The sequence below is a fragment of the Aythya ferina genome, assembly GCF_964211825.1.
Source record: "Aythya ferina genome assembly, chromosome: 15".
Taxonomy (NCBI): Eukaryota; Metazoa; Chordata; class Aves; order Anseriformes; family Anatidae; genus Aythya; species Aythya ferina.
The window spans coordinates 9748846-9774805 of NC_140314.1; the positions used below are offsets into that span (position 1 = coordinate 9748846).

Here is a 25960-nt window from a genome sequence, read left to right on the forward strand (position 1 = left end):
CGCTGCTTTCCGGCGCTCGGCGGCGGCGGGGTGGGGGGCGGCCAACAAAGGGGCGGGCGGCGGCGCCATGTGAGGGCCGGGCGGCGGCGCCATGTGAGGGCCGGGGGCGGCTCAGGTGAGGCCGGGCGGGGGAAAAGGGGACGGGGAGGAACGGCCCCGCCGCTCCCGTGCGCTGGGGGCTGCCCGCGGCGGTGGGGAGGCCTCGGCGGAACGGCGCGGCCCGGTGGGGACGGGAACGGGGCCCTGGCGGGCGGCAGCCGCCCCCGCTCCGTGTGGGGCCGCCCAACGGCCTGGGGGTGCTGAGGGGACGGCGGCCGTTTGCCCGCGGGGCGTTCGGGCCGGGGGCGGGCATGGCAAGCTGACATAAAGCCTGGGTTTTGGGGTGTTTTTGTTTCCTTGTTGTCGCTTTATTTTGTAAACAGAACGGCTCGGCTGCGTGTCACAAGGCGTTTTTGGAAGTAGCCTCCTCTAGGCTCGTGGAGTCTTTTGACTTAATATTTTATACAACATAATGTACAAAATAACTTGAAGCATAACTTACACTTCGTGTGAATAAACACGTCTACTTTATAAAAACGTCAAACTTGTTTTTCTGCTTAAAAACAACGTTAGAGGCAAACTTGGTCTTAGAGATGACTTTAATGTTATGGAATGTATTCCCCGGCTGTTGTGTTCAACAGTAAATGCAAAGAACTGCATGAATGTAGTTTAATCAATGCAGCACATAGCTGGAGGGCGAGAAGGCTTCATTGCTAATCCTGATTTTTATGGTGGAGTGTGGCTGGGCCTTGAACAAATGGTTTTGGTTGTTTGTGGTTCCATAAAGGGAAATTGATGTGGTGTGCCATGGAACAGGTTGAGGATTAGAAGAAGTGTTTGTAAATAATTCTAATGATTTTAAAACTGTGTAAATACTAAATGCTATGTGCTTAATATAGGTGTAGGTAGTTTTGTAAGCCTATTGAAAAACAATAAATATACACACCAGTTTCTATAGCTGGGTTCAGTTATGCCTATTTTATATTCACTGATAAGCTGTTCTTGAAAACTCACCCTAGCTCCTCTTTCTAGGAGAGTGCAATGAAGGTTTCTAGGAATGATTTCCGGGACTTGGTAGATAATGCCATGGGCACAAACAGCAGTCGTTTCAGACAGCTTTACCTGTATTGCAGAGCACAAGGAGTATTTCTGCAGTAAACAGGAAGGCTGATGTAGCCAGTCACAGCTGTGTCTGTTACATAATTAAATTTGACATAAATAATGTAGGATTAGTGATCTAGTAGCAGTGGAATTTGTAAGACCACCATGGTTTTGTCTTTCTTACCTTAAAATTATTTTAAAGCGTACATTTTTTTCTTTAGCAGGTGGAAAGAATGAAAGGAAGGGGGGATGAAAGAATGTTGAACTATTTAGTGTGGCTGTATGATGGAAGGAAACAGGACGGAGAACCTCTGCAATAAATCTTTTGGATGGCTTCAGCGACAAGAGAATGATGTTAAACCATGGCTCTGGAAACTTTCTAATTGTTTTTCTGCTGCCGAGAAGACTTTGCCTTGCAGTGAGAAAACGGTAGGTAATTGTTTGCTTTGCCAAAAGTCTAGCTGGTACCTGGTTACAGAGCAGTATACCTAATGGCAATGCTATTGTTGGCTGAGGGGAGAGGGAGGAGACAGCACTTACTGTGCAAAGTACAAAGTCTGCCTGGGAATTTAAGGTCTCTAGTTGTGTTGAGAGTGCTCTCATCAATATCAGTGACAGTATGAATGCTGTTTTGCTTGCCAGGCTCTGCTCTGCACCTGTGTGTTTGGAGTAATTCAACTGATTGCTTTAGAAAGTGTATAGGACAGCTTTTTGAAAGTGCTCTGAAGCTGTTGCTGAAGAGTAGAGTAGGAAGCTACTCTCCATGCTTCCAGGTTTTCTCAATAGTTGGGAGATAACTTGTTTTCTGAATTGAGTATGTATTAGTTACAGTAATGGTAGATATGCCCTTAATAAAGGTCCAATTATTCCTTGTTTGTTTTCTTCTAATGTTTCAGTTCTGTAGCTATGTATGACTGTGTACGTTTAAGATGTAGAGTGCTAAGGAATAGAAGAAATGGTGAACACAGTGACTTGCTTGAGCAAGCAAGCTCCAACAGTTAATTAGTTTTCATTCATCTGCGTTCAATCTTCTGGTTAAAAGATACAGGGGAAGCTGTGAACATATACCTTGGGTTGGTCTTTTTGTGCCTAGGGAGTTAGGAGGGGAGCTGCTGTAAGTTCTGGAGCTCAGTGTGTAAGGCAGTTCCAGATGGGTTTTTGGCTGTGTCTTGTTGCATAAGATAAAGCATCAGGTAAAGAGTAATGGTTTTGAACTTGGGTAATCAATTATTCATTGCTGTGTAGTAGGCAATGCATTAAGTTCAATTTGGAAAGCGAAGTAGTGGTCTGAAGCTTTGGAACAGAGCTGTGTGCAGGTTTGCTATACTGACCTCGGTGTTCTGGTGCTTCTCATAACCTTGCTGCTTGGTTGTCACTGCTGCTTTTCTGTCTGTACCTCTTGATATCTTGAGGTAGGCAAAAGAACTTAAATAGCCATTGTGATAATTCAGTCTTCTGTCTTCTTAGCTTACCTTTCTCAAATAACTTCTAATTTTCTGAAATCTTAATCTTTTAAAGCATAACTTTCAAATCTTTAATACTGTTCTCTAGTCTTTATTCAAAGGAAAAGATGTTTACTTACATATCTCCGCATGGCTTTTTCTTGCTTTATATTTCACCCATTTGGGTTTGCTTTATTTGCTTTGCAGTTGAAGGGAATCTCTTAGACTTAGCCTAACACTTTCTTCCTTTTCAAATTCTGTTTTTACAGATTTTAATTGGTTTGTTGTTTCTGAAACCCATTAGTACCAGTATATCTCAGGCTGGCATGTATTAAAGGAAACATGCCAATTGTTCATGCTTAGCCAGTGAGGCAGAGATAACACTTTTCAAAATGGTATTGTCGAATTGCATGTTTAAAAATATACATATGATAGTGTAAAATTGTTAGCTTATTAATGTTTCTGAATGTAACGTAGCCTTCATTTTCCAGAAAGATTACATGGAGAACAAGAAAGCTGCTGTAGAATTGAAGGATGCTTCATCTCATAATGCTGGCTCTAAGCTGTTTCCAGCAGTACCGCTTCCTGATGTCCATCCTCTTCAGCAACAGCAAATACAGCTTTCACCTGGCCCGAAAGTAAGCTGCTGTGCTCATGGCTCTGACTCTCCTTGTACTCCACAGATGCATTGTGGTGGTGGTGGTGGTAATGTCATTCACCCTGGCACGATATTAGACTCAAAAAGCACTGGGACGATTACCTGTCAAGTAGGGTCAGGATTTGCTTTCCAGCCTGCATCTTCACTGAAGAACCCTCCAGCTAGAAGCAATTTGGCAGGCATTGCCAGCGAGTTCCCTGGCATGTGCATAGAAAACAATGTATCCTCCTGTCAACATCTGCCCTGTTGTGGAAAACTTCATTTCCAGTCCTGTCATGGTAACATGCACAAACTCCATCAGTTCCCAGCCCTTCAGAGCTGCACATCTTCAGGCTACTTTCCTTGTTCTGAATTCACAAGTGGGGCTACAGGCCACTTGGACGAGCATATTGCACAGTCGGAGCTAACATCACGTGTGTGTGCCAACCCTTTGCACCTAAATGTGGCACCTTCAGTTTGTTTAAAGGGCTCTCACTACTGCAGTGACTGCTTGAACCAGGTTTGTATGCATCGCGTTTCTTGCTCATTAAGTGTGCTATATGGTAAATGTTGAAGGAGTAAGTGTTAACTTGAGCAAAACACCAGCTTCTGTTGGTTTGTCTGCATTCACCTAGTTCGTGACGCGTAGGCCAAACGTAGCAGATTGCTCAGAGGTGCTTTCTTCTGAGGCAATGTTCAGCTTAACAGCAAGACAAGACTACCAGTGGTTAGCTTACAGTGGATCTTTAATGTACTCAAACAGGATTTTGACGGGATTTTAAAGACAATTCTCTCCTTGACAGCTCAGAATAAAATGTTCTGTAGCAGTGAATCAAAAAAGGCTAGGTAATGTTTAACATGTACATTTGTGTACTGATCAGTAAATGATCAGTAAAGGTCCATTTGAAACTCAGGTGAAATGTCTGAAGCTACAATGGTATTCTTGTTTTGGTTGAATCTTAGTTCTATCTTCCTAACTTGTTATTTGTACTCCAGTACTGTCTTGGTACACCTTAGAACTTGAATTTTAATAGGAAATTGAAGTGAAATAATACACTGGGCTTTGGAAGATTCATTACTTCCAAGCATGAGTTTCCAATACAGAAATGTTTTCAGTAAACTAAGTGGTGAAGTCAGTATGTTTTGAAGCATAAATGCTGTTTTTGGTGGGAGGGTGAGAATTCAGCCTTGTACTCTTAAATGTGCTGATGTCACGTGGTAGGTGTTCTTAATATATGTCAGGACTTTCTGAAGATGGCATATCTTCATGTGCAGAGTTAAATAAGGGTCCTTCTTTCTATTTGGGACTATAGAGCTAAGTATACTAGAAAGGACTTAAATCTAGGAGAATATTTTGTACAGCTGTTAATTAACTTTCTAGAGTACATTTGAACTTGCGTTCATTGCAGATGGGAAATTGAGTGTTTCAAGCCTGGTATAGTATGTGTTCATATTGTATACTAAATGAACATGTATTTTAAAAATTGTCCCGACAGCCAAACAGAAACAGCCTAGTTGATGCTGCTAAAATCTGGCCAAATATTCCTCCTCCAAGTACACAGACAGCACCTGTTTCTATCCCAATATGTAATGGCTGTGGAACCAAAGGAACAGGAACTGAGAGGAGTTTGCTACTGGCAAGCAGCCTTGGCACATCACCACAGAAATATGGTAAAACACATTTGTTAGAAACTTGCACTTAGTGAATGTCCTCCTTAAGTACTGTTGCATATCAAGTTCTCTTAAACTGCACTGTTCTCTGGAAACTTCTATAAAGTCGCAGAAGACTAAACAGTTTAACCTCTGTGTCCATTTCTATAGGACACCTCTGTTACATACTACCTTAATTTTTCTGTACTCACTGACACTACTAGTCATCTCAGCTGGTTTTGTTTAGATTCTTTTTCTAATGCACACTGTACACTTGAACAGCTTTAATGTTTCATTTTTTTATTGATATAGCCCTCAGTCTTCATTGCACATGCCACCTCAGTATATGATACCTTTTCTAAACATGTTACTTAGTTACTTCAGAGTTAAAAGTAAAGTTGCGGTTGCCTTGCATCTTTATTCTAACTTAACACTGATTAAATTCATGTTTAATATGGATTTGAGCTATAAGGTCTCTCCTTTGAAGTGAAACTGGAAAGATGCACAACTATATAAGAAGAATGAATTTGCATTCCTAGGCATGCTGTTCTCTAAAACATGGAGCTTCTAATTTTTATTATAAGTTCATAGTATGCAAACTAGAATACTTCTGGTATTTGGGGATTAAAATGAGCTGTGTTACACCTGTACAGGGTCTCCAGAAGTTGCAGTAACAGGACAAGTTCTGGAAAACTTGCCCCCTATTGGAGTCTTCTGGGATATTGAAAACTGTTCAGTTCCCACTGGCCGTTCGGCTGTAGCGGTTGTACAGAGAATTCGGGAAAAGTTTTTTAAAGGTCACAGAGAGGCAGAATTCATTTGTGTGTGTGACATAAGCAAAGAAAATAAAGAAGTTATTCAGGAGCTGAACAACTGCCAGGTATGAAAACAGCATTTACCTAGCGTGCTTGCTTGAGGATAAGTACTCTACAGATTGTGACTTCTGTTTACTAAAAGCTTTTATTTTGACTTTTTGTAAATGCATAGTCTTATAATTACCTTGTAGGTGCTGTTTAATGCTAAACTTTCTTGGTATGCTACTTAAAATTGAAACTGCATTCTGTTATATGTAGATTACCCTTTTAGCTTAGCTCTCAGATAATTTTGATTTCATTCAGTAATAAGCAGATGCTTCTAGTAGTATCCTTGAAATAAGTGATTACAGCATTAACTTAGAGAACATGATGCTTTACCTCTTGTTTGTGAATGTTTTGCTCACTAGTGTTTTTGCAAAGTAGTGGTATTGTGACACCTTCAACAACTTGTTTTTTCCATCAATACTATTTCTTGGTATCTTTGACTTTTTTGTGTGCAGGTTCTCACACAATTTCCCTTCCTGCTCCTGAACTTGTAGATATGCTAGCAAATTATTTGTTATTGGATAGTTAGTCTGAAGCTATAAGAAACTGCCAGCCCGTTGTTTGTAATTACCTGCTTACATGAAGCTTAAAATGAAGTAATGACAGTTCTTGCTATGTTTGTCACATCTGTATTTCAAATGATGGCTTGTAGAATGTTTTCACAGTAGTGGCTTATACTCTTAAAGAATGCAAAACTTGGAAATTGTGATCTCTACACAGAATGCTGTCATCCATAAGACACTGAGCAATTAGCTGTCCAGTTCATTGCTCTTTAGAGTGGTTTGGTATCCACATGCTGTACTTCATGCATGTGTGCATTGTATTGTCTGAATAGAAACTGCAAGGGATAGCTTGTATCTGTTATTCTTGAACAACATTTAAGCTAGGATGTTTGAACAATTGTGTAGAATCTCTCTACATTTCTGTAGGTGACTGTTGCGCACATCAATGCTACAGCAAAGAATGCTGCTGATGACAAACTCAGACAGAGTCTTAGGAGGTTTGCTGATACACACACAGCACCTGCCACTGTGGTTCTTGTGTCAAGTAAGTGGTCCTTCTGTGGTACAGAACACTTCTTCTCTTCAGTAGTACTTCTGCATGTAAATACTTCCATATTTTGCTTTTTAAGAATTATGTTTAGAATCAGCTTTAACTGACCTGTTTAATTAAGAAATCATAATTTTGTTGACAGCTAGAGAAAAGTAGGCACAGAAAGATGAGACTTTTTAGTTAAATCATTGCAATCTGTTGGCCTGTTAAGTGTTACTAGCTATGCTTATTATGCTGTCTGTTAGACAGCTTCAACAGGAACCTTAATAAAGTAACTGAGTCTTCCTTATGGATATCTTTCAGGAATGAGTTTTGAGACAAATATTAAATATTTGTCTTCTTGTAGCAGCATACTACACAGGTAAACATGTAAAGCACTCAACTACTAAATTGCTGTGTGCAGTTGCCTTGGGTTTCTCGCTAAAGCTGTAATCCCTGTTAAGCTAAATGTTTTCTTGTTACAAAAGTATACAGTAGCAGTCAAATGCCTTGCAGGCTGCTCCAAGTTGCTATTAAAAGGAAGTACCTTTCTGAGACCAAGTGGTAACTACTGATTTAAATCTGTTGAAGTCTTGTTGCTGTTAGTGCTATTTCATTGAAAACTTTCAGTAATAAATAAAATCTGACAAGTGAGCTCTGGAGCATTGCATGTTTAATCCATGGTTTTTACTTTTTCCCCATGTGTTCATTCTGCCTTACTGCAGCGGATGTAAATTTTGCTTTGGAACTCAGTGACCTGAGACATCGACATGGTTTTCGGATAATTTTGGTACATAAAAACCAAGCCTCAGAAGCACTCTTACATCATGCTCATGAACTTATTTGTTTTGAAGAATTTATTTCAGATTTGCCCCCAAGGTTACCACTGAAAATGCCGGTAAGGTTTCAAATTCTTAATTCAGTGAACGTTTCCAAGTGTCAAAGCCCTCTTTTTCTGATTTTTGGGGAAAGCAGTGCTATTTTTATGGTGGGACATAAAGTCCGCTACAGATTTGGCCATGGTCTGTATTCTAGTTACTGCTGTGTGAATATGTGCTTTTTGCATGAAGACAAAGAATGAAATAAAGAACCAAGTAGTTTACTAAAAAAAGTACAACAGCAAAGTCACATTCACTAAATATTTGATGAGGTAATGTATATTACATGAGTTTCTTTCACTGGCAGAAAGTAGGATAAGAACTTAGCTGTGCATTAAGACAGCTTTGTCATGCTCTCCTAACAAAGAAGCTGGTTTTAAGTAACAGCCTACCATGTTTTAACTCTGGATGGTGCTCTCTGGATTTGCTGTGCTGTCTCTGCACAGCACTGAGCCTTTTCTTCAGAAGAACTTCCTTAACTATGTGTTCACATGCATCTGCGTGATACATAGAATTCTTGGGCTGCAAACTGTGAGGCTTTCTAATCTGGAGAAGTAGTCGGGTATTGATCCATTGATCAGAGTGTTTGTAGTCTTTTCTGTCTTTATTTTGGAGATGGAAGTTTCAGAGCCAACCTTGGCATTAGTTTTCCCAACAAATTGAACATTGTAAAGAGAAGACTTTTGCAGGGGAGAGCTTGTTACCAGAATCAACATAAGTATTTTTCTTGAACAGCACACGGGTGTTCTGACATAAAACTAAAATCTTATTCCCTTTAACAGGCATGCCATACATTGTTGTATGTTTACAATCTGCCTACAAACAGAGACAGTAAAAGTGTCAGTAATAGACTCCGGCGCTTGTCAGACAACTGTGGAGGGAAGGTGCTGAGCATTTCTGGAAGCAGTGCAATTCTCCGTTTTTTAAATCAAGATAGTGCTGAACGTGCTCGGAAACGAATGGAAAATGAAGATGTTTTTGGCAACAGGATCATAGTGTCTTTTACTCCCAAAAACAAAGAACTTAATGAAACAAAAACCTCCAGCTTTGTTGGAACTGAAAAGGTGAAGTCTCCCAAAAAAGTTAACAAGAACACAAAGCTGTGTCTCTTCAACAAAGATGCAAGTGATCAGGCTTCTGGTACCAAAGGCGCTGCTGGGAGAGGGGTACAGATACACGGATCAATTATCAAGCCCACAAATGTTAAGAGTTTACAGGTATTGTTGTGTTCTGCCTTGTTTTGTAGTTTTGCTGTTAGTCATGTTCTGAAGATGGCTTGCTAGAGCTGTAGTTTTAACTGGTCAGTCCTAGTTAATGTATAACTGTAATGTGTAGTGTGTTCATGAGTGAGTTGTATGCTCATCTGCTTGGAAAGCATGTGTTGAGTTTGAAAGTGTTTTTGCTTTCACCACCCTTCTTACTCAGTTTGGAAATATTGTTGGTGCTTACAGAGTCTTGGATCCTAGGTCAGTTGTAGTTTTTAAATTGGTGTTGAATTAGATTTACACAGTATAGCAAAAATACTAATAAAAATCATTGACCATTTACTGCTTTGTCACAAAAAATCAAGTATTCCTGGTTTTGAAGTGCCAATGAAAATCTAACTAAAGAAAACTTTGACTTTCTGTCATAAGGAATGTCTAGTGCTCTTTTGCTGACCTTTTTGCTGTTTTGTATAGGAGCTATGTCGGCTTGAATCAAAGACTATCAGTAGAAATACTGAAAACCAGCAAGAACACTTAAGAGAACAAATTCCATCTCAGAATAACTCTAATGCAGTGATTCCTGTGTCTCTGGCAACCAAAAAAACTGGAACAGGAGAATCGTCTTGTAAAAGTAGTCATAAGTATGTTTAAGAATTTAGATGCTAATGTTAACTGCACTTCTTTATATGAATTCTGCAACGTAACGTGTTTTTTTCTTTTTTGTGTACTTCTAAATAGAAAAGAGACCGCTGCTTCCAGGAGTATTACCAATTCCCCTGTAGATAAAAAAGATAAAGATGAAACTGTATTTCAGGTCAGCTATCCATCTGCTTTCAGTAAGTTGACAGCCTCAAGACAACTCAGTCCTTTGCTCATGTCTCAGAGTTGCTGGTCATCTCGGTAAGTGTCTGGGTCTTGTTTGGGAGGTGGAGCAGGACTGGCCAGTGTTAGGCCTTTATCTATTTTGATTCCTGATATTTTCATGTGGAGTTGCATACAGTAGACATAGTAGACATTACCAATTCATGTGCATGTGAAAAGAAGTTGTGATGGTGTTACATAATAGCTGACAGGGTGGATAGAAACGTAAGTTGAACTTTTATCAGAAACTTACTGTGTGGCAGTTGTTTCATGTAGACTTTGACTCTAATACTTCTGAAAAATCAGAGGTATTAGACATCTTACTCCTCTTAATTTCTGTCTTTGTTCCTTGTAGCAATTCTTCCAAGCCCTTCAAATTCTCTTAGAGGCTTAAATATCTGGCACCTGTCAACTATTAAAATAAATTGAATGAGTTTAACTTGTGTTATTAGGATGGTAGAGGAAGACCTGGGGTCACATATGTTAAGTTGGATGACTTAGAAGGTTATTCATATTATTCATCAGCCTTCTCAAAGGACGTGCTTGTCTTGCTTTGGTGTTTTGCACGTGTGAAACTTGTTTTACATGCATATATATAGCAGGAAAATGCTTTCAAAGTTCTGTATTTGTGTACTTGATCTGTGTCTTTTAATGGATTTCAACATATCAGAACTGTGCAATAACTACTTCATAAATGTTTGTTTTACCCAGGAGTATGTCTCCAAACCTTTCAAATAGATCATCTCCGCTCACGTTTAATGTAGTAAATCATACCAGCAGTACAGAATGCCCTGATCCTTTTGCAAATGGTGCAGACATTCAGATCAGCAATATAGATTACAGATTGTCCAGAAAAGAGCTGCAGCAAACTTTACAAGAAACTTTCTCAAGGCATGGCAAGGTAAAGGGTAAAACCCCTTCACTAAATCTGTCTCTTTAAATACTTCTTGTCTATGTCTTTATGGGTGCGTTTGTGGTCTAGCTTCGAGTAGGAATAGAAAGCTATCCAAATGCAACTCTTACATAATACTGCCTTGTAGAAAAGTTTTTTCCTTGGGGGGGAAAAACTCAGAAGGTCACTTGCGCTAGCTTTGTAATTTGCTTGTGGTCTCTGTAGATCTGTCAATTTGAAGCTTGTTATACATCTCATTTTTAAGTGCTTCCCTCTGCATGAAGGGAAGAGAGATGCTCTTTGGCTACATAATCATTTTAAGCTGTAAGGCTGAATTCTTACTGTCAGATTAAAAAAGTAAAAACTGAGTTTGTTTTGAGTCTTAAGTGATCAAAACCAGGGAGAGTGACAATTGTTCTAAATAATTATACTGGGGGAGATCATTCTTATAGTGATACTATGTGTGATCTGTAGATAACATTCTTTTGGCATCTTCTGCATGGGAAGGAGATAACTGAGTACTGTGGCCTTGCCTTGTCTACAGCTCATTACACTGGATCATTGTTTGCATTGTCCTCTTGGCTGTAGCTCATCATACTCAGTTCCCTTTTGCCTCATGTTTGTCTGCAGGCCACAGACTAATATTCTTCTGTCAGCTTGATTTGGGTTAACATTTTGTGGTAAATGCATAAGGTGGTGTGGCTCTGTTTGACTTTCAGGTAAAAAGTGTCGAGCTTAGCCCTCATACAGACTACCAATTGAAGGCTACAGTTCAGATGGAAAATCTGCAAGAAGCAATCAGTGCTGTCAACAGTCTTCACAGATACAAAATTGGCAGTAAAAGGATCCAGGTCTCACTAGCAACGGGAGCTACTAATAAATCGCTCTCTCTCCTAAGGTGATAAATTTTGTCTCAACTGCTATAGCATGTATTTAGTAGTTGAGAGATAATTTAAAATACTGAGTAAATGAATGATAGGAAGGTAAAGTAAAAATCCATCTAATCTGATAACTGTGTTAAATGCAATTAGGCTGACAATTTTCAGTTCAGCATTTTTACATTGCTTACATTAAAGTTACCTTTAAAGAGGTTAGATCTGCTTAATGGTGTCCTTGTGTTGGACTTCCATCACCGCTTTTGTAATACTGATGATCTTCAATAACGTACTTGTAGCAGTTGAGTTGAGATTATACTTTGCATCTTTTATTTCTTCAAGAAAATGCCAACAAATGATCTCCTTAAAGAGGACGCACAGTTCAAATGCTTTTGCTCTCTTTATCTCAGTTTTCTGAAAGGAAAGTGGTAGAAGAACTAGAGTGCTAATGCTAGTGGGAATACAAATGTTTTGTTTTTCATCCCTCCTGAAAGAAAGCATTAGAAAAAAATCATCTTGTCTCAAAGCTCCCTTTGAAAATAGTGTTTGTATATATTGTATTCATCAATTCTCTTGCTACTACATGACTTGCAACTTCATTTCCTTCTTGTGTTTCAGTTTATAGCAGTTCAAATTTCTTTTTAATGTAATGACTAGGTAACTGGTAACATTAAAACTGTAGCGCTAAAGTTAGAACTTATAGATGCTGAAAAACTTACGACCTACAAAAGATGGAACTTCTCTAAAGATGTTACTTATGTGAGTTAGCAGGAATATATTACTAACTGCACTCCACTGATCTGAAGCATCAACTTCCATAGTGCTAGGACAAAAGGGAATAGTTAGTCATGTTGTCATATTTAGGTGCATTTTATGAACTATAAACATGTCCCAAAGTAGTCCGGAGAATACATAGCTATTTCTAATACTAACAGATTAATCTTGTGCTAACATTATAAAGCTTCTCTTCTAGCTCAGAAGCAATCTCCATTCTGCAGGATGCACCTGCTTGTTGTCTGCCTGTATTCAAGTTCACAGAAATCTATGAGAAGAAGTAAGTTCTGAGTTCTTGTTCAGTGCCTCTAAGAAGAATTCAGTTTTGTGATTACTTACAGTATGTTATATAAACTAACAGGTGCTGTGCTTTGCTGTTAGATGTTGCAGTATCTTTATCCAGAACAGTGACTGTAATACTGGCCTTTGGTTAAGGGAATATGCTATTTTACTGACTTTTTTTCTTCTGTTTAGGTGAACAGATTTGTGGTTGCCTGAACAATTTGCATAGCATAGTTTCTCCAATATTCCTCTGTTATAAATATAAAATTAAGATTTATATATTTTACTTTTTCTTTTAGATTTGGGCACAAGTTAATTGTATCAGACTTGTACAAACTAACGGATACTGTGGCAATCCGTGACCAAGGAAGTGGGCGGCTGGTGTGTCTTTTGCCCAGCAGTCAAGCCCGTCAAAGCCCATTGGGATCTTCACAGTCACATGATGGTTCATCAGCAAACTGTAGTCCTATAATATTTGAAGAGTTGGAATATCACGAGCCTGTTTGTAAGCAGCATTGCCTGAATAAAGACTTTATGTAAGCTGTGCATAAAATATTACAAAATATTATAAAGTATTTGAACAGCAGTTAACACTAATAAGTGGATTGAAGCTAGAAAAAGTTCATAGCATGTTTAGTAAATTGTTCTTACTGGGTTGAAGATTTCCTGAAGCCACATACTACATTTTTTCATCTTGTTCAACAACAGCCAGGGTATGCTAGTACTGTTGTTACTAGGTGTTCACTGGTAACTGGCTAGTATGTGTTGCTGTACTGCTACCCATTTGCTACACATCATAAGCTAATGGTAATAAAAGCATGGCCTTCTGACTTATCTTCTGAAAACTTGCTTTAGACCCCTTTTTTGAAGAATAAAAGATGGAAAATGCTTGTGACTGTATGTAGTGGCCTGGTCAGATAGGGTCTGTGAATCATAGTATGTTTATTATGGGTGTGTAGGTGAGCACACGTGTCATGTTAAAACTGAGTGTAGGAGGAGTGTATTGATTTTAACCTGTTGTTATTACAGTGAGCATGAATTTGATCCAGATTCTTACAGAATTCCCTTTGTGATTTTGTCTCTGAAGACGTTTGCTCCTCAAGTTCACAGTCTTTTACAGACCCATGAGGGTACTGTGCCTTTACTAAGGTAAAGTAGTTTAAGTTAGTCTTTTAGTATAAAGGCTGAAATCTCAAGTTTTAAAACTTTATGACTGTTGTAACAATCTGAAACTACCTGCTATATTAAAAATTCCACTCCTCATACATGCTTATCAAATAACTTTATCAAATTATTGCTTTTACATCTTGCTGAGCACAAAATGATGTTTTTATTTAAAATGCACACTTTATTAAGACTTCTGTAGTCTGTTAGTAAGCTATTAAAGCCTTTTGCTCAGGAACTGGCTCAAAATAATTGTTTTAGGATCATTGTTGTAGTAGTACTTTAGTGTATAATAGAAACTCTTTTCTTTCTTCCAAAGTTTTCCTGATTGTTATATGTCAGAGTTCAATGATCTTCAAGTGGTGCCAGAAGGCCAGGGTGGTGTGCCTTTAGAACACCTGATTACCTGTGTTCCTGGAGTTAATATTGCTACTGCCCAAAATGGCATTAAAGTTATTAAGTGGATACATAACAAACCACCACCTCCTACCACAGGTAAATATTTCATCTTTTTTTCTGAACTAATATGTTTCTGTGGAAATGTTTCAAAAAATACCAGAGAACGTCTTGTATAATTGATAAACTTAATAAAGGAAACTGTTTAACCTTTGTCACAAATAATATGCAGTGATTAGTGGAAGAATACTAGTGCAAGGTTCAGTAACACCATCTATTTTTTTCTGTAGATCCTTGGCTTCTGCGTTCTAAGAGCCCTGTAGGTAATCCACAGCTTATTCAGTTCAGTAGAGAAGTTATAGATCTACTTAAAAGCCAACCGTCCTGCATCATACCTGTCAGTAAATTCATCCCGACATACCATCATCACTTCGCAAAACAATGCCGTGTGTCTGACTACGGGTATTCCAAGTTAATGGAGCTGCTAGAAGCAGTACCTCATGTACTGCAGGTGAGTTACCTGGCACTTCTCCTTTTACTTTGGAGAACTGTATTTGTATCTTGAACTATCTGAATTATGAGCCTGTTGCTGGTTGGTATTATATAGTAGATGCCATGGAATTACCTTGTTGACCTCGAAAGAGATATTACAATCCAAGGTTCAATTAAGTTACTTCCTGCTTTGGTTTAATGAAGTGAATTCCTCCTTGTCTTGAGTTGTTACTTCTCTGCTGTTTATTTACCCCACCTTCCTAAAATAACTTCTTTGGAAGTTAACACTTTATTTAATCTATGCCTCCAGTGGCAAGTTTGAAGGATTTTTTAGCCTATCGTCAATGCTTGGATAAATGATTTTAGGTAAAAGAAACACAGTAAACATCTGAATGCCAGTAAGTTATTCTGTGTAGCTTGTTACTTGAAGGATTGTTCTGTGAAATAACAAATAGCATGGCCTTATCTTACAAAAAAAGATAGTGTGGTCACATTAGCTTACTGCTTTGAATGCTAGTTGTTGTAGAGGTTTAAAACAACCAATACAAACATATGCAACAATTGCAGTACTCCTGGAGGAAATATTTCTTGATGGCATATGCCTTATTACTGAAAGTATATGGCTTTACAAGGCTGTCTGTGAACAGTTGTCTGTATCCTTTATCTATAGTGTACCGATACTAGAACTAGCTTATAACCACCTTGTAAATATAATTAGCTGAGGATGCTAAGGATGAGTGACCAAATAACTTTCTTTCAGATTCTTGGCATGGGTTCCAAACGCTTATTAACTCTAACGCACAGAGCTCAAGTGAAACGCTTTACTCAGGACTTATTGAAGCTTCTGAAATCCCAGGCCAGCAAGCAAGTTATTGTAAGGGAATTCTTACAGGCTTATCATTGGTAAGTTAACTTCGAATGAAACAGGAAGAGCTGTCTATCCAGCTGTGGCTTTTAAACCTAGTGCAAGAGGGGTCAGCGCTTTCAATTTTAGTACAAAACTTGTAGCAACTGTATTTCATGACTTGCGATTTCCAGCTTCTAATGAAAATTAAGAATTCTGTCAGGCTGTACTGCTTTACTTCAGTACTAGGCTCATGTAAATTTCCTGAAGTGGAAAAGAGGTTGTTTTATTTCATTAGCCTATTTGAAGCTGGCTAACGAAGCTGACTACTTGTGAAGATGGCTAATATATCTAAGCAGCTTGTAGCATGTTTATAATATGAACTGTTATGGGAGAAGTGTTACTTTTTTTTTTTTTTAGAAGGAAACACAAAATAGACTGAATGTCAGTAAATGTTCCTAATTTCAATCAAATTTAAGTGACATAATAATGGGGAAAACAATAATACTGAGGATGAATAATAGCTGTTTTGCTATTACTAGGAGTTATTCTGTTCTGGTTTTAAAAAGAAGTAATTCATTGTTTCTTTTTTAAAATATGTTTTCCTTTACCGTGAAGATAGGAAGTAGTACCTCAGCTGCTTTGAGGAAACTATTGTATGTTAGTGCTACATATGCTCTACTTCAAAAAATGATTTTGCTACATGTGCCAATGCATTCTTTGTGGAAATGCACACTTATTTCTGCTATTGGCAAAAATACATTACTGGTTGTTTCTTAATCTACTAAATGTGTATCTCCCTTAAAATTGGTTACTTTTGGCAATTCCTTGAATAAAAATGTGAAACGTTCCTGCATCTGGGAAGTGCTCATCAGTCTGGAGGGAAAGGAATAAGGGGAGCAAAATACCTTTTACTACTCTGCATAATATTGTGAACCTTAATATCCTGTCTTCCAGGATATGCCTATAAGGTCTATAATAGGTCTATATCTTCTATCAAGTCCTTACTTTGTTTAAGAACAGTACACATCTTTATTATGCAAATAGAAACGGTTGAAAGCGTGGCAGCATGTGGGGCATACGTGTTTTTTAGTCTCTTGCTAAAATAACACTATTCAAGTTCAGGTTTTCTATCGTTACTTGCCACTACTACTGAGTGTAGGGCTGGTGAGGCTTTCTTCCAGTGGCGTGTGAGTCATTAGTATAACCCTTATTTTTCTGGTTAGAACAGATAATTCGATTTAAGTACTTTTTCCTTTGTTTCATATGCTAACATTGGTCATATGAAAATTATGCTTACCTGGTTAGAATCTGAGGCTTATTCTAATAGCATTCTATGTTAACTCAAAACTTTGACATATGTATTGAATTATCTTATAAAGTAAGGTTATTATGTTATAATCTTATAAAACATGCAATTTTATAAAACGTGCAGGTGTTTCTCCAAGGATTGGGATGTTACTGAGTACGGAGTTTGTGAACTGGCAGATATAATATCAGAAATTCCAGATACAACCATCTGTTTGTCACAGCAAGATAATGAAATGGTGATCTGTATTCCCAAAAGAGGTAAGTACCTTATCTTTTACTGTTAAAGAAATTGTTCTTTGAATATGTTAAAAACCAGGCTACATAAAAAATGCAGAAGTAATGTGGGTTATATGTTGTTGATGATAGCTCTTTCTACCTCTATAACCACCTTTAACTGTAAAGTAGTTAGGAAGTTGTAACAAACCCTGTATTTGTTATATTAGGAATAATTTTGTAATGGAACAGACGGGAAAGCAGGTGGCAAAACACAACATCATGCTGCTACTACTGCATATAGCAAGCTTTCTGTGATATGGTTAGAGAACAGGTTATTTCTACGCAACACATACTTAAATATTTGACTATTAAAGATGTTGTAAAGTACTGATCACATGCTTATTTTGGACTATGCCTGTCTTATTTTAAGATGGGTCTTCAATATTAGAAGAAAGTGGTGTAATGTGACAAACCTGAAAATCACTATTCTCATGTTCTGCTGTATGTCAAAATAGTTCTGTTGGTACACAGCTATAGCTTTCTTTTTTTAATTTTAGAACGCACGCAAGAAGAAATTGAAAGAACCAAACAATTTTCTAAAGAGGTGGTAGACTTACTACGCCACCAACCCCACTTTCGAATGCCCTTTAATAAATTTATTCCATCTTACCACCACCATTTTGGTCGTCAGTGCAAACTTGCTTACTACGGTTTTACAAAACTACTTGAACTCTTTGAAGCCATACCAGATGTGTTACAAGTAAGTCCTAAAATCTGTTTGTTTCAGCATGAGTTCAAAAGTAAAATGTTTAGAACTCATGCTAAAGTTATGTATGCATTTAAAACTTCGATATAGCCATGTTAGTAAATTGTTGAAGGTTTATAGTATGTTCAGGGTAGTTAAACATATTCAAATTGGATTACATTTACAAAATGAAGTGCATCAAAATCAGGGCTAAATTTCATTTAAGTTATGTTAAACTTGGTTAAAGAAAGCGAGCTATTTTTATTGCCTACTTTGTCACTTCATAAACTGTTTTTTGCTTGCCATGTAAATATCTTGCTATGTAAATATCTTGTGAGATAGCCCTGCTGTATACCTAATGATTGCTTGCAAGCACTCAATTTTAGTTGCAGATTAATTTTCTTCACTCAAACTAGGTAACTTGCATTAACGAAGTGTAATTTTGGTTTTGTAGGTATTGGAATGTGGAGAAGAGAAAATTCTCACACTCACGGAGGTGGAGCAAGTTAAAGCAGTTGCTGCCCAGTTTGTTAAACTGCTGCGGTCTCAGAAAGACAACTGCCTAATGATGACTGATTTACTGACAGAGTACAGCAAAACATTTGGATATACACTGCGTCTTCACGACTATGATGTTAGCTCAGTTTCAGCTTTAATGCAAAAACTTTGTCATGTTGTAAAGGTAATGCTCTTTGTAATTTATCCACCGAAAAGGTATGTAATGTGTTGAGGTTTTCCTATCTCAAATTACTGTTCTGTGTGTTTAATAATGTAAAACTTTTGATTTTTATCTTTTTCTAGGAAAATTCATGCACACTTACTTGTTTTTTAAAGTATTGTATTAGAATGCTTTTTATTTTTTTAACAGTAATGCGGTTTTCTTCCCAACTGACTATAGTCATTTCCTTTTAGCTCTAGTAGGTCTCACTCTCTCATGATGTTTTATATTCTTGACTTTATTTTAATCTGATTTGAGGCTTTGACTCGGATTGGAAATATCTAATGATCTTGTATGCCAGTAGAAAAGAAGGCATACATACTCCGATGTAGATACAGATGTAGTCTTTTAGTTTCTCCCATGCTGTTACTTCAGCAGCTGGTGTTCAGGCTGGAGCTTAGTCGCATCCAATTGTCTTGGAACAAAGAATAAAATTGTCTACTGCATAGACAAACTGCTACACAGATCTTGTATTTAAAGTAAATATTTTATGTTGTAATTTGTTGTAAGCTTCATCTTTTAGGCTTTTGACTGGGGTAGTACCAGATGCTGATACGTAACACAAGATACAGCTGTGCTGAAACCCCAGCTACACACTTCATTTATAGATCAATTTCCTTCCTTGTCCCTAACTACTTTCGAAATTCATTTTTGTAGGTTGTTGATACAGAGGCTGGCAAGCAGATTCAGCTGATAAACAGAAAATCTCTGCGGACTCTGACTGCCCAATTACTAGTGTTGTTGATGTCTTGGGATGGAGCATCCTTTCTCTCAGTTGAACAGCTTAAACAACATTATGAAACAATCCATAGTACTTCTCTTAATCCGTGTGAATATGGTTTTATGACCTTAACTGAGCTCTTGAAGAGTCTGCCTTATTTGGTTGAGGTATGGAGTTCTCTTCTGGTCTTTCATACTTTGAAAGAGACATCATAACTAGAGGATACATAAGCTTGCACTCTAATTCTTTTTTTTTTTTTTCCTAATAGGTTTTTACCAATGGTGCCACAGAAGAATATGTGAAACTTACAAATCTGTATATGTTTGCAAAGAATGTGAGGTCCTTACTTCACACCTACCATTACCAGCAGATTTTTCTTCATGAGTTCCCACTAGCATATAGCAAATATACAGGAGAAGTGCTGCAACCTAAAGCATATGGATGCAATAATTTAGAAGAGCTCTTGGGAGCAATTCCACAGGTGTGAAAAATTGTTTTGCACAATCACATTGAGACTTCTGAATGAACTAAAAAACAGTTACACAATTGAAGCTCCTGACGTTTGGTTTGAGTTATTTGTATGACTACATTTTTTGAGGAGGCTTGTACCGGTTGTATTTAGCTTTTGGGAAGTCGGGGCTTTGTAATGAGAATTTCTTTTTTCAAATGAACTTTGCTTAAGAACTGTTCCTGGTGAGGCCACAAAGTTGCTTGCTTTCTTGGCATCTTCATCAAGTGAGAATTCTTTTTTCTTTTCACTGTAAAGTACTACAGTATTCAAGTTCAGTTTTGCTTACGGTAGGCTTCCTGGAGTAAAGAGCTGTGTCACCTTGTCAGAAGCATCATAGTGGCGTTTTGCTGTGCCATCTTGTCATCCACATGCATTTAAGTGCTCTAGGATAACTTTGTGACCTGGTTTATGGCTGTTATCTTCTGAGTAGACTAATTTTTGTGGAGAGTAACAAAATAGAATTTCATGCTTAAATGTAATTTAGTTAGTATTTAATATACTTTCTAGCCCTATTGATTCCCTTTGTCTTGAAATTGATGCCAAACACTGCTTTTACTTAGGCAAAGTAGAGCAAATTAGCAGTATGATTCAGTTGACTTAAAAATAACTTCAGTGTAAGACGTGAAGGCACTGAAGTAAACGAGTCAGTGAAGGCACTGAGTAAACTGCTTTAGGCTTTGAGGCTGGCATGTACTGCTGTTTAATTCCGCATTTTTCTCTATAGGTGGTCTGGATCAAAGGGCATGGCCATAAGAGAATTGTGGTACTGAAAAATGACATGAAAAGTAAGCATTTTCAATTTTGAACCATACTTTCCATCTTTCTTTCTTTCTAAGAGGTCACTTTAGCAAATGAACCAAATGAACTTGCCTTTTTGTAGCTCGTTTTAGCTCACCTAGTTTTCCCCCTGCTGATCATGTGGATGATCATGGAAATCAACTTGCTGACCATAATGGACATATTATGGAGACCACAGGATCCACTTCATCAATGGAATTAAGTCTAGGAACACCTAGCAATGGTAATGCTAAGTTGATTTGTATAAGAAATTTGTTATCTCTGGGGAAATAAGCCAAGTAAGCAAAGCAGCATGGGGAAAGCTGTGTGAGTTAGATCTAACTTCTGTAAAAATGCTTTGGGGTTTGAACGCTGATTCTGTGATCTTCTCGGTGTGTAGTCAAGCATGTGTCCTTTCAACAAGGGCGTCTGTTCTCAGCTCTGTGCGTATAATCACTGCAATACTTTCTCCTGTTTTTTAGTGGAAACTTAAGTCTGCATGGATAAGGCTAATGAGAAAGGATGGTCAGTAATAGCTTCTGGTAGGGCTGTCTCCTACCTTCTGATAGGGCGTAGTACTCCTTTTTGGGTTATCTTTGTGTTTTTGTATTGGCAAATAATGACAGTCCTACTTGCATAAGTCTGTCTGCGAATAAAAATAACTGGGAAATGTTGAGCTTACAGGTCATGTCTTGCTGTGGTCTCCAATTCTTCTATTGCTTCTAGTTGGGAGAACTTGAGAAATGATTTTTGAGCTATTACCTAAGAAGTCTAGGCTTACTCCATTTAGTAAGGGCATGTTACTTTATTTTGAAACTTAATTTTCACATCTAAGTGTTAGTTGTTGCGTAAATAACTGATATGATGTCAGTATATCTGCAGGGAAGTTGTCTGGGAAGTGGCCCTTCTCTGTTAAAAGACTGTTCCTCATCTCTCTGTTTATTAGTTAAGTTTGGCAAATAAGATTTTACTCTAGGGGTATACCTGCTTGGGCAAGCACCAGATTCAACAGTTTTTGCTTGTCTGCTGTGTTGTAATTTGATTAGATGCTTTTTGTCCCACCATGGTAACTGAGGCTGGTATATGGCATAGCTTGTAAATCCTCAGAATCACATCTGAAGGCTTTGCATTTAACAGTGCTGAAATAATACCTTTGTAGCGTACAGATGCTTTGAAAGATGTTGTCTTATCTTTGTAGCTTCTAATCAAACTGAGCAAGAACTTCTTTGCCTCACAAATACGTCTCCTGTTGACCTCTTGTGTGAGCCAGTTCCTTCCTGCTTACCATCCCCGCAACTGAGACCTGATCCAGTGGTTCTTGAGTCTGCTGACCTAATTCAGTTTGAGGAACGTCCTGTACCTCTCTCGGGTAAGAGTTTGGTTGCCTGTTGTGTCTAATGTAGTGATGACGACTCATGATCTCAAACAGAACATCAAACAAACAGTTGTTTACCAAGTTTTTACCATGTAAAAAGAAAAAAACTATACATTGCCCAATAGGATGTGTTGGAAATGCAGGTGGCTTCTATCAGATGTCTGAGTGCTGACAATAAGTACCCTACAGTGGCTCTCAGGGGGGTGAATTTTATAGGTACCTTATCTCCCCACCATTAAAATTGCATTTTGTCAACCTGTAGCAGTATTTTCACCAGAGTAATTTCATTGTGCTTTTTGAGCACTGACAGACTTGATTTATGAGAACTAATTTAAACAGTCTAAATATTATAAAACAAAAAGAGCCAAAACATCATGTCAGCTGCAGAGGTGAATGTGACATATCTCTTGGCTTCAAATCAGGCTGACAAGCTTTTTAAGCGATTTATTTTCTATTACTAGAGAAGTATTATTTTTTGAAGAACACAGCATTAATAGAGTTGTCTTGCTTACTTTAGAGATGATGATTTTAACAGAAGAAGAAAAACAAAGAATTGTTACTACAGCTCATGAAGAATTGACCTCTGCTTCGGTGGTATCTAACGCCACAGAGAATACTTCAGTGCCTCCCTGTCAGTCCTCTGAAACCCAACTAAACAAGGAAGCAATGGACAGCCCAGCCAAAAAGCAACACAAAAACAAGGTGAAATTGGCAGCAAACTTTTCACTTGCACCTGTAACCAAGCTTTAACTGTTTCTTTTAGTGTGAAAGACAAATACCTATGGACTCTGCACAAAATGAAGCTATTTGCTAGCCCTTATGTATTTTAATGAAAGGCCTAGAATTAATTTGTATTTAAATGTGTTCTGTGAATATTTTGTTCCTTTTACACTGAACACAGCTATTAGCAGAGCAGAATTTTTTCTGTTATTTTGAAAAAATCCAGCGTTCATTAAATTATTCTTAAATTTTACAGTTTTTCATAAATGTGTTCAGTAAAAGCAAATTATAAATTCAACTAAAATGGAACAGATTTTATTTTCCTTAAGCCTCGTTGGTGGTGTAATCATACATGTAGCATATTATACTCTATAGGCTGTTGCTTACTGGTATTGTTTCAGACAGTATTAATAAAATGCATGATCTGTCTTTCAAAAGCCTGTTAAGAAGTTTTAACGTGCTGACCTAAAGTGACAAGAGTGAGGGAGTTGATTGTACTCCAGAGGAGAAACTTGTTCTCTGCCCTTTCAGATGACTTGTAGCTGCATTGTAAATTTTCTGTGTAAAGATGTCTGTAGAAGATTATGTGGATTTCTGTAGAACTTGTTTTAAATGTTTTCTGTACTTTTCAGTTCCATTTAGGAGCTTTATAGGACATCGATGTTTTAAGCTTCCCTTTTATGTTTAGTTCCAGTCTGGCATGGATTTGGTTAAGGAAAAGACTGTCCTGGTGTTATGAGTTTGAGATAGAGACACACGCGTTTTATTGTGTCTAGAAATGAAGTTAGGAAGATTCTGATATTTCTAAAATATGCATGTAATGCATAAATGACAGATAATGGAGCAGGTCTTATTAAAATGTTTTGTGATGGGAGAAGTCGATGCTATTTCCACCTGTAAGGCAAGTTCCAACTACATGTGGAAATGCTAAGGTTGTTCTGCTTAACCTTGTTTTCTATTTTTAAGCATCTTTGGTAAATGGGAAGCTTATTCTTTGATGTGCTGTCTTTTAGCTGTGTCTGTTTTTATTCTAAAACTTACTCCTAGTGTTGGAAGCTGTTTGTTTTCAAATTGTGGTGTCTTGTGTTGGCTTTTGAAAGGGCCAGCTTTGGAAGAGAAGATAAGTCAGTGGATGACCTCAACTCTAGTTAGCAGAAGCGTCCAGTGTATGAGACTTTATACCCATTCTGGGTAACCATGGCATTTACAATGGGTTGTATTTGCCAGGCAGCAAATAAATTGCTTGTTGTACTGAAAGAACCTATACCAGAGGTTTTCCACTGTCCAACTGGATTTTTTAGGTGGATTCTATTGTAATATGCAAGAGATGGAACATGGGCTCTAATTTCTCAGCCAGCAACAGGAAATGCCACTGAATAATGGCTATAGACAGAATTTTACTAGTCAGATTTTGTTATAAAATCTTTTAAATTTAGACTTTACCTGTAGTAAACATATAGCCATTGTGAATGCAAAGAAACACTTGGAAGTTTTTCTGAGCATTATGGCACAGTATCTGAGTCCTTAGTAAGCCTCTACAGACATCCTGCGATTTAGAATAAGCTTTCTTGGAATGCTTTTAATAAGTTAAATGCAAGAACATCTGCTTTCACCTTACCTTTGAGAAGTTAACACTGATCACTTAGATCTTTGTTTCAGAAGAGCATGCATTAGAGGAAAGGCAAATCTGGAGTTCTATTTTCATAAGGTGCAGCTGCAAGTCATCTAGAGTACTGAAGAAAGCCAGTTTTTGATGCTTTAGAGGAAAGTATGGTATTTGTCAAAGTGAATGTGGTTATACCATTTCTGGAGGTCAGCATACCTTTTCTGGATTCATGTGTGATTCTGATGAAATTGCTGTTTGAAAGTAATAGAATAATACTTTTGAGAAGTTGTGTTTATAGTGTAACAAAATAGCTATTTGAATTGCAATATATTTTTTTATCCAAAGGGTTAAATGAATGATGTGGCTTACAGATTTAAAAGCATTACAACCATGAAATTCTTTAATTTAACAATTAATGTACTATTTCAGATTCATGTCTGTTTAAAAAAAAAATGTCACTGAAGCCCTCAGTTTATGCACTATCTTTTTCTTGGAGTGGGAGGGAGGAGCAATTCTTTTATTAGCTGTCTACTTTGTTTGGACACTTTCTTTTGTGGCTCAAGTGCTGTTTTGTGTGTTGGGACCAAACAGTTGTGTCAATAAAATTTTCAAGCAAGCATAACTCTTGTCTTTTTCTGAAGAAATGTAGGTTAAAAAAAAAATGTTCCAGAATCCTTAACTTGCTGTGTCACTCACACTAAGCTGAATTATCCAGACAGAGCAGATAGCTAAATATTGGGGCTTAATGAAAATTCCATGAATCCATAACCTGCTACTCTGGAGAATGTGGGTTTTTTCAACTTTTGCAATTCTACTATTAACAGAGATGCACTCAGCAGTTTCCTTCTAAAAACAAGTCATAAAGCTGTTGTACAAAGAGCAGTAAGAATTATTAACTACTCTAAAGAGAAAAATGGAGAAAAGTATAAATGGAACAGGTAGAAATAAGGTTCTCTTGAGTTTTAATCTCAATTACAGAAGTTAAAATGTGAGATTATTGCACAGCATGACTCCATATGACATTAAAGTTAACCAGTCACTCGTGGTAAGGTAAAATAGCCTTGTTTTTTAAGTTCAAAGATGGTAAATATTCAGGTGCTACAAGTTTGGCACAGAAGCTACTTTGCAACTTCACTAGAGAGCTTTGAACTTTACTTCAGAATCTTAATTAAAATACTGCAAGTAAATTGTTCTGTTATGTCATCTCAGGTTTGTGTGCAAAAGTAAAGAGCTGGATGAGCTTACTCCTGACTTTTTTCATTCAGTTGTCTTATTGCATTCTCTTTAACGGAACTATCAAGGGGAGCAGGCTGCAAGAGCAAATCTCAGGGCAACCACACATAAATGGTTGCTTGACCCTGTAGAATACTTGGTCAGTCCAAAGTGTTTAATTAGTTACAAAAACTAAATCAGCATTGCATATTAGTGCAATAGATACTCCTTCCGAAAAGGAGGGGCAGGCAATTGGTAAAAGCTTTCTAAAGCATAAGAAAAATGTGAAATCAGTACTCCAACTTTACTCTTTTGGTAGTTGTGAATGCTTTTAAGTATGTGAGTACAATGCCTCATGCTACCTGGTATGCAATTTAACTGCAAAAGGTGAGTTTGATTTTAATTGTTTTATTGTTATCTTGCTGTGGACATTCTCATTTTTTTCATTCTTATGTTAAGTAATTTGTTTAAGTCAATTAAAGTTATGATTAAAGTATTTTTTTTCAGGATATGATTCATTTTGTCTGTTTTAATGTAACAGGATGGTGTAGTTGCATGGTAAACTGTGGTTTAACTTATATTTCTATTAAAAAAAAACAACAAACAAAACAAGACAGGCATAAT

At 37.5% G+C, this 25960-nt stretch overlaps 1 protein-coding gene across 4 annotated transcripts; it reads left to right on the forward strand.

Moving 5' to 3' along the window:
* Window positions 1-386: 386 nt before the first annotated feature.
* Window positions 387-24746, forward strand: MARF1 (meiosis regulator and mRNA stability factor 1). 4 transcript variants are annotated; one of them, XM_084536749.1, is made up of 26 exons: window positions 389-1569; window positions 3074-3739; window positions 4716-4890; window positions 5523-5749; window positions 6659-6776; window positions 7487-7659; window positions 8422-8856; window positions 9319-9485; window positions 9583-9744; window positions 10417-10606; window positions 11317-11495; window positions 12446-12526; window positions 12828-13064; window positions 13558-13677; window positions 14012-14187; window positions 14379-14599; window positions 15341-15483; window positions 16860-16993; window positions 17509-17711; window positions 18151-18378; window positions 19072-19302; window positions 19404-19616; window positions 20371-20431; window positions 20527-20667; window positions 21622-21792; window positions 22316-24746. In XM_084536749.1, the coding sequence occupies exons 1-26, from the start codon at window positions 1423-1425 to the stop codon at window positions 22546-22548; spliced, it is 5232 nt and encodes a 1743-aa protein (XP_084392875.1). In that variant the 5' UTR covers window positions 389-1422; the 3' UTR covers window positions 22549-24746. The 4 variants fall into 4 exon arrangements, with proteins under 4 accessions (XP_084392876.1, XP_084392875.1, XP_084392878.1 ...); XM_084536752.1 differs by having other exon boundaries at window positions 3074-3220; XM_084536751.1 differs by having other exon boundaries at window positions 1432-1569; window positions 3060-3739.
* Window positions 24747-25960: the final 1214 nt, after the last annotated feature.